Source organism: Amia ocellicauda, chromosome 4 (genome assembly GCF_036373705.1).
Source record: "Amia ocellicauda isolate fAmiCal2 chromosome 4, fAmiCal2.hap1, whole genome shotgun sequence".
Classification (NCBI taxonomy): Eukaryota; Metazoa; Chordata; class Actinopteri; order Amiiformes; family Amiidae; genus Amia; species Amia ocellicauda.
In genome coordinates, this window is record NC_089853.1 from 1,647,445 (window position 1) to 1,656,950 (window position 9,506).

The 9,506-nt window shown below is 38.6% G+C and overlaps 1 protein-coding gene across 1 annotated transcript; it reads right to left on the reverse strand.

Moving 5' to 3' along the window:
* Window positions 1-287: 287 nt before the first annotated feature.
* Window positions 288-5,790, reverse strand: LOC136747543 (ras association domain-containing protein 10). Its single transcript, XM_066700428.1, has one exon. It carries the CDS (start codon window positions 5,420-5,422, stop codon window positions 4,019-4,021), a length of 1,404 nt encoding a protein of 467 aa, XP_066556525.1. The 5' UTR covers window positions 5,423-5,790; the 3' UTR covers window positions 288-4,018.
* Window positions 5,791-9,506: the final 3,716 nt, after the last annotated feature.

Below are 9,506 nucleotides of genomic sequence, written 5' to 3' on the forward strand. Positions count from 1 at the left end.
TTATTATTATCCTTTTTTATGAATTTGCATTTTATTATTCTAAATTACATTCCTAAATCAATGGATCACCGCACTATGTGATCTGAATTTCCTAAGTCTCAGACTCCATGTACAACAGTTAATTGATGTCTTAATGGATTAAGACCTTTATAACTTGAGATTTTAAGATGGTAATAATGTATATTTTGGAGAGGGGAATAACACAAAACACAGAAATCGACAATTTACACATCCCTTGACAAACCTGACAAGTGTTAACCCTCAAAATTAAACAATGCCATCTTGACTTCTGGTTTATATATTGGTTTGTATTTTCTAAAGTATAAGTGACAAAACATGACATATCGTACTACATTCAGCACATACACAGTGTAATGGGATGTACAATCAGGGATTAAGTCAAATAAAAAGGTTGAACTTAAAAAGGCTCAAATCCACAAAGTGTATCATGTTCAGCTAAAACATATGGATGTTTACAGACAGTTACAATACATAGCATTAGGATTACGCATCCGAACTGAAAACATGTAAACAGGATAATATGTTGTGCAAGCTAGTATTTTAAACAGGTTTGCTGGCATTTTGAAATAATAGCTCGAGAGGATTCTGACTGTCTCGAACTATGGTTGAGCAATGCCACTCTGTCCTATTGAAATTAACCGCTCACACACAATAGTTTGCAGGATATTTTCGTGTCCATTCCTATTGTGACTCGATAGAGGGCCACTCTTATACAGTCCTCAATAAGCAGCTGGGGAAGTGGCCGTCTGCCAAATAAACAAATCCAAGCAGATGTGAAGTAATTGTATGTGAGTCTGTGCAGGGACTCTGGTAACTCACAGGACTGGTTGGTAACATGTACGAAACTGTCAGAATAACAGAATGGAGGTCCTCTGAGGTATATGGCAAGCCAAATTGACCTCCTGTCCTATTTCAGATATCTTAAAATACACAGGAAGTTCATACAAAACATACAACATTTTCACAGGAAGTCATTTTGAGATATCTTGAAATGGAGCTAGTCTGAGATATCTGCAATTCAGTTTAAGATATCTTGAATTGTATTTGAAATATCTCTAAATGACAATTTGGCTTGCCATAGAGGTATCTCTCAGTGCCCCCTAGAACAGATATGGAGGGGAGGGAGGTTTCTGGCTATTAATCTCACATCTGTGATGATAATGAATGCAAACATCCCGAACACATGTGTGACAGGGAACACGATCAGTGGGGCATGTCTTACAACATTTAGAACTTGTTTTAAATTACAGTTTCCATAGGAATAACGTACTGAAAATATGTGTTGCCCTGGCAGGCTATACTTAAGCAGGGGACATTTTTTTGTTTGTTACCTGGAGTATTACATTCACATCTTAGCATTCATCAATCATTCCAGGTGTCATTTTCAGTTGTTTTCAATCATTCTTTGCCACCAATTCCAGTGGGTTGAATGGCTTTGTGCTTTCTTAAATCATCCTGCTATTTATGCAACTTTACACACAGTACACCCATTTATTTATTCTGCCCTATGTCAATCAACTTCTTATATGGTGGTGTAGCAATATGGACCATTACTCATTTTATCAGGTGGTCTATTTTAGTTTCTGTTTGTTTTGTAGAATCCCATTTAAATGTTTTGTCTTCCGGAAGGGTTCTGACATTTCACCTGTTATACATGGCCACCTGCAATTATTGTCCTGTTATTACTACAGATGTTATCCATTTCTGTTGGTCAAATCATTCATTTAACATGACTGCCATTCCTATGCAATTGTCTGTGCTTTCAATGGCTTTTCTGACTGTTTTACTAGAGTGAGTCTTTGACTTGTTTTCAGGGCAGATCCATGGCTAAATATTCAGTAAAGAATGTGCTATGTACAATCTGATAGTCTTAGCTGGCTATTTGCCACAGACTGTGGCTCTTTGCTTAAATCTGTGCTGAAGCCTTCATTTCTTACCTCATAATCCCTTTCTTAATCTGAGCATATTACAGTGTTTATGATCTCATTACTGACTGAGACAGACTATCAGAGAATTCTGTAAAATGTTTTAGCTTTCACAATCCCTTAAAAATAATCTACTAGTTCACCCCAAGGGTTACATTCAATATGGGCTACACGTGCCAAACGCAGGCCTATTTATCTGTGTGCTTATTTGAAAACTGCAAATACTGTATGCACAGTCTATCAAATTTTTCAGTATATTTTACCAATATAACCTCTTCAAATCTTTATTTGATATTCTTACTTTTTTTTTGTAAATCTATTTTCATATACTGTACCTTTTACCCCCCATCAATCCATTGCTTTATTCTGTTTATTTTCCTCCTTAACAGCAAATACCCAAATAAAGTCAACATTTTCCTTTCAATGTTCTGAGGTAAGAGGAGGTAATTGGAGCCTATATCAGCTGTGTTTGCCCATGCTCTTTTGTAGCGTCTTGTTTGCTGCATAAACTGTATAGCGATAAACGTTTGAGAACAACTTTAAATTCAGACTTTCCCCATGTTTATCTTTTGCATAACTTTTTAAAGTCTGACTTCCTTCCCTGTTGTATACCTATATAAGGTGAGACATCTACTCAGTCTAAAATGTACATGTTGTCCATACCTACAGGAAGTTTAATACTTTTTTTCACAAAAACCTCAGTTACCATACAAATGTAGTATTGGCATAGTATTTTAATGATGTCAGGTATGATAGGACAACAGGTATTCCTGCTAACAAAAGTTATCCACAGTTGTTCTGTTCTTAGGCTGCAAATGTGGCTGGTCAGGGAACCTGGATACAAATTATTGCTGTATTGAATCCCATAATCATAAATAATACAACAGTCTTAACGCATCAGTAATTTGAAGTCATGACTGTAATTAGACTAACACAAGGAGGCATGATGTCCTGGGTTCATAGAAAATCAGTACAAAAGCAAACTGGATCTCTAGGCAAGGAATGCAAAACAAACCAAAAAAGTTAAAAAAAAAAATTATATATATATATATATATATATATATATATATATATATATATATATATATATAATAAACGTAACAAGTTACATCCAGTAACTAAACGGTGACACATCTTAGACTAGTTTGGTTTCCATTAACTGATGTATTCCATAGCTATATACAGAGTTTGCAGGACATCCACATTAATTCAGATTTTGCAGTATCACATGTTAAATCCATGCACGTTGTTGTAACATTCTTGTTGTACATGCTTTTGTGCGTAGGTTATTTTACCAGCAACCACTAACTCGGGGTTATGGTTTTATTTTACAATATGAGTATTTTTTTAACACAACTAAAGGTATGCCACTACCATAGTATTTTTGTTTTCTGCAGTTACAATGCAGTCGTTTAATAGTTTCCTGTATTCTACACATTTGCAATGAATAACACCTGTCTGCAACATACAATGAAATGCATATGGAACAAATGAGCACGTTTTTAAATGTATAACTCGACTCTAACCTCTTTGTCAGCACTTTATACCTCATAGATTGCAGGTGGTTGGAACGGGATCAAATTAGCCTTTCATAACTACGTGATAATATGGGCGCATATTTCAATGACAGCATATTCTGAGACATTCAGTTTTAACAATACTATCGGCAACATCATCTAGTTAATAAATTACACAGTAGCAACATGTTTATAGTGTTTTAGAGCAGTGGTTCTCAACCCTGGTCTTGAGCTCTCGATTACTTAATTGAACCCTTAATTGAAATAATAATTTGCATACATTTGACTTTTTAAACTGTGCAGCTGATAAGTTGGTTCCTTAATTAAAAAAAAGCTATATATACAATTTTATTCCTAGCTTACTGTTAAAATAAAAAAGGCTCTGATTTAGAAAATGATTGGTTCAATTTAGGGTTCAGTTAAGTATTTGAGAGCTCTGTGGAACAGAAACCAGCAGTGTAGGGGTCCTCCAGGGCCAGGCTTAGATCCACTGTTTTAGTCCACTATTCCCTGAGCAATTGGGTAACAGTTTCAGAGTTTGTTTGTTTCAAATCTTTATACCAAAGACTCGCAGACAGGTGTGGTGTCTGAATCCTGACTGTGCATTGAACTTAACCCTGTGTCTGAGTCCTCGTCGTTGGTGTTGCAAGTCTTTGAAAGTCCCCTAGCCTGTTCCACCCACCCACAAGTAGGCAAGATTTCAGTCTCTGTCATTATTGGGCTGCTTTCATAACTGTCTCTCACTTTGTCCGATGCTTTGGCCACCTCTTCTATGTCCAAACAGTCCACTTTCTCCAGCAAAACCCTCAACTCTTCCTCCTTAGCGTCCCATAACTCCTGGCTCAGGTCCAGATCACTTTTAATAGCTTCCAGATCTGTGTTCAACCGAAGCCCGATATACAAACTGGTGTCCAGCTGCGTTTTGACTCTCTCCTGCTCCAAAAGACACTCGTGTGCAGACTCACTCTGTTCCCCGGGCGCAGGCGAGTCTGTCCCGGTGTCCGGGCTCAGGGCTGCGGCTGGCTCTGTTCCCGGCGCGTCGGTGTCAGTCCTGTTTTCCGTCTCCTTGTTGGAGATCTCCTCTTGTCGCCTCTTCATCCACCTCTGATTCAGCTCCTCCTGGATCTCCGCGGTGATCGTGTCCATCAGAGCCTCCTGCTCTGTCAGCTGCTCCTGCAGCCGGATCACTTCCTCGCATTGCCTCGCATACTCCTCAAACTGCTCAAAAGCCACAGCAGAGTCAATCTGGTCGCCTTCTGCCTTAGAGTCGCCCTCCTGGATGGCATCGACCAAATACGTGTCCTGCACGTAATTGATGCCATGCCGTTTCATTCTGTCAAAGTGCACTTTAGCCTCGTACCTGTCGATCTCCCGGTCCAGCTCTTTAATCCTCTGGATCTGCTGGCGGATGGTGTGATCTTGCGACAAAACCAGGTGCACTAAAGTCTCCATCTTTTCCACAGAAGAGGTGTCCTTGGAATGAGCCTCTTGCCGCTTCTTGTTGATTTTATCCAGTTTCCTAAACGCTTTCCTGACAATGCGGCGCTGCTTCTCCTGGGAGAAAGCCATGGTGGCCCTGGTCGGTCCCTTAAAGACGCAGGGGCTCTCCTTGCTGGGCACCACCCGGGCTTCTGCGCTCCTCGGGCCGCTGTTGGGCAAAGACGCCTCGTTCTTCACCAGCACAAAGCGCACGTTTTCCTGCTCCTCTCCCCAGGCGCTCCAGAGGCGCAGGATCTTGGTCTTATTGGGCAAAATCCTCTCAAACCCTCTCCATTTCTCCACGACGCAGTACGACTGTGGAGTACCGGACAGCATGGACGCAGATGCGCCTTGCTGCAAGTTCTGGTCCTCCAGAAGCACTTTGACCACATCGGCACAGGTAGTGCGCCTGGACAGTCCCGAAACCAGCTTCTCCTCTCGGCAAACCCACACTGATATTTTGCATTCCTCCAGATCCATTTTAAAAAGACACAAAAGTTAATCCAGATATCGCTGAACCCTTTTCCTCCGCTCGCAGAATACTGTAGTACAAAAAGAGCACTTGTTAATGTCCGATTGAATATACAAAAAACAATCTCTAAATCGAGATGTTTTCAAGTAGTTTACTTATTGTTGCGGATTTTGCGTCATATTGTGTTCCAGTTAAACATGCAGTCTGCGCTGGTATATTTCCATTCAGTGCGTAAAGGCGCAGTTGCTCCAGTCAGGGTATGTGCGCTACTGGAGCGCATCGCAGAGCTCTTCGGAGATCCTTTTCAAATCCTGAGCGTCTCTGTGCGTCCGCCCTCGCTGTCAAGGCCTCTGGAGGATTCAAATCCAGCTCCCTGCCCACCCGAGCTGAGGGCTGAGGGGGTTTTCGATCACATGACCCTCTTCAACAATAAGTTCCCAAACTCCTGACACCGCCCATCTCGCTCACAGGAATCGTCATTTCCCAGCACATTCTGCTATTCTGAAGTATAGATCAGTCTGTCAGACAGACAAGGATTTGTGTATACTGGGTTAGGTGTGCAATAGATTTTATGAGGATTGGCTGTATTATAAATATATGAAATATATAAATGTATTACGCTATTATTATTATTATTATTATTATTATTATTATACATTTCTTATCAGGCACTGTATTCAAATATATATCCATAGAAGAAATTCTTTATCTCTGGTCCTAAAAATGGAAACATTGGGAAGACTCCTAAAGACTGTTTTCAAAATCTAAATGGAGAGGGCTCTCAAGCAAAACAGCTTGTTGTGCCCCAGTCTGCACTCCTTTTCAAACTCTCTATGCCCCATGTCCTAAAGTGGAGATCCCATGGCAGTCATAGAGGCTCCCTGGCTTTGTTGGGAAGAGGGCTGTGCTGATTCATTTGCCTGGAGAAGGAGAAAGGTGTTTGCTGGAGGAGAGTGTGGTTTGAGTTTGCATTTCCTTTCAAACTGATGTCAATCCCCAACAGCAATGCAGAACTCTGCCACCAGATTATACTTTTTTCTCCCCAAACAAATCTGTAAATGCTGTATTAACAAATCTGTAATCAGTTGATACTTTCATCATGCCAGACACACACTTTGTAGCTTTGAAACTTAGTTGTCGGCTGACCTTAAAATAAGTTTAAAGAGCCCTGAGGGAAATGCAAGAAAATGTACAAAGCAATAAATGGAGCAAACAGAGGAATGTTGAATTGTCATATACAAAAATATTTTTTAAGTGAATTCCAATAATGCATGAAACATGCATTTAAGGACATGAGACAAGAGAGTGTCTTGCATATTTCCCAGGATTCAATCTCCCTTTGTGGAGAACATAAAGACAAGGTCCTTCCTTTCACAAAAGCAGCGCTCTGGTCTCAGTAAACGATTTCTGTCGGACAAGTGGACCTCAGGCAGGTGCTGGCCCATCGAAAAAAAGCCATTCTTCTAATTTTATTATTCAGTTCACTGGAAGTCAGGTAGCACACAGTAGCTTGGCATGTTTCCCTGACCAAAAATAGATTCATTTATCATACAGTGTTGCAGGAATATCTGATGTAATCTTTGATGATTAATAGCGGTTGAGAACAGGGTGACTGACTACACTCTGTTATCTCTCGATATGGTTTATTTACTATTCATAGTAGCTTGACAAAGAATGCTGCAACCAAAGGTTTTTGGTGACAAATTTCCATAACTTTATGCATAAAACTTTCATAGACTCTGAAGACAAGTGAATACTGATGTGTGAGGGTGCATTCTGCCCGTCTTAACCAAAAGATTGCCAATTTTTCATAAAAAGAGGAGTTAGTATTAAAACAGTACTTCATTTAGTTGCATTCGCAGTGGGGTTGAAGAACCATGATTTAGTCTTTGACAGAGTGGCATGTTAGTCACCTGCTTCATTCCTTCTGTCCATGTTGTATTTGATTTAATTTGTGGGAGGCAGACCAAACTCCAGTGATTACCAGAGTGATAGACTTACCTTTTAGGAAAAAGATAAAGGATAATGTTCACCCTTCCCACAGACTCAAGTGTGCACTCAAGTAAAGCATAAGAGTTCTCAGTGATTCTTCCAGTTGTAGGATGCTATTAACAAATGTGTGGAAATAATAAAGCATACTTAGTCCATCTAAGGTGTAATCATACAGTACTGGAGAATCATGTAACACGTGTCAATTTGCGTTTTCTTAAGAAAAGCATGTAACAGCAACGTTAATGGGTTTAACCTGAGAAGTGACAATGAAAACTGCACCTATAGATTTTACCTCGGTATGCTGCCTTACTATTTCATGGCCAGCCATACAATGTGCTACGATCTCTATTCTTTTAATGCAAGTAGAAACATGCTGGAGCCCTTTGTCTCTAATGAAGCCGTCTTATCAACAGTCATCACCTGTATTTTCCCGTGGTATTCATCCTGAACCTTGCAGGGCCATACTGTTTATAGTACACACACACAGGAGTGAATCAATTCACAAGGAGATGTAGGGACCAATTCATCAAACATCAGCATGTGTTTATTTCATTTTTTTAATAAATTAAACAATAAACAAGTACATTTTCAGCTTTGTGTGCTTACCATTCTTTATGGGCAACTAAAACATTTATGCATTTGTAACCTTATTTTTTATTCCATTTTCAAATTATGACACCCTTTTTAAGGGTGCTTTATGAATATGGTCGATTTGAAGGTTTCATAAGAACATCTCTTGGCAATGCTAATTGAACCACAGACGTCCTTTCATGTGATTCACATTAAAAATGGTTCAGGATAATTTACAACAAGTGAGTGTGCTAACAAGAGCTAAAAGACAGCTGGGCTCAGAAACTACAGCTAATTGTAGGTCAACATATTTAACAAAAAAAATGCTTATAGTGAATTCCATGGAGGTAGTCAGTCTTTTGCATTTGATAAGGTACTAACATGCATTCATGTTCAAATTACAACTGCATCATCCAAATTGTTGTGAAATCAAATTATTTTCAAAAAATCTTTTCCATTTTAGAAACCTTACTGTTCTTTTTAACATTAAAACAAAAGCAAAATCACTGAGTGAAAGACATTGCGAGAAGCTGAGGAATAAATCATAAGAGAAGCAAACACTTTTCTCTACCATTATGAAATCTGATTAGCTGTCTTTGATTAGGCATCATCTGATTTTGCTGTGTGGCTGCTGTTCATGGAATAACAACAAAGCTGTTCCTGGGCCTAACCCTCGCCTAACCTTACTCAGCTATGTTTTTTCAGGAACTAATGCCAAATAGAAAAAGTAAGTTTTTGTGAATTCTGTAGCCTACATTTTATTGTGCATGGTGCCCTCTTGTGGATATATTAATTACCACACCCTTATGCCGCCGCAAAACAAATACTTCAGTAATGTAAAAAATGTCACAATATAAATCTATGTATATATAGATATAGATAGATAGATAGGTATAATGTCTTCATAATACAGTTCTTTTACATTTAGTAATACAATTATAGATACTTTTCAGAACACCAGAATAACCAATGTGTATTGTGGCCTTTCATAAATCTTGTTGAAATAAAAATGCATTTTATTTTATAATAAAATCTATGATATGTGCCCACAGACTAATAAATACATTGATTGAGGTTTTACACACTATAAGAAAGTTAATTCCTGAAGTCTTTTTCTTTGTAAGAAATGTAAATACACAGATCTGGCCATGCTGGTAGGGTGAGAGTGTAATAACATTTGTTGTGTATTTACTTCACTTTGACTTACTTTACATTGACTGTAGATATTCCTAATGAAAGGTATTCTAAGGTAGTTAAATATGTTTTGTAATCAGTGATAAATATAATTTAAATGACACATTTGGCTTATGATCCTCGAGCTGTGAAGGGAGACTTTTGAAGAATACAATCATTAATTTATTTGTAATTTGTATTGACTGACTGATTAAAACATGCTGTTACTCTGTTGGGAATCAAAATAATAAAACAATCATGTGGTATTATGTACATTAAAGGACACTTTTTTATTTGTGATTGTGAGCATTTCAGTCTGTGTCCCAGTCATGAAGGCCCTGAAGGTGAATGACTGAA

Excerpts from the sequence above, each read along its gene's own strand:
- LOC136747543 (XM_066700428.1), bottom strand. The coding sequence starts at position 5,422 with ATGGATCTGGAGGAATGCAAAATATCAGTGTGGGTTTGCCGAGAGGAG.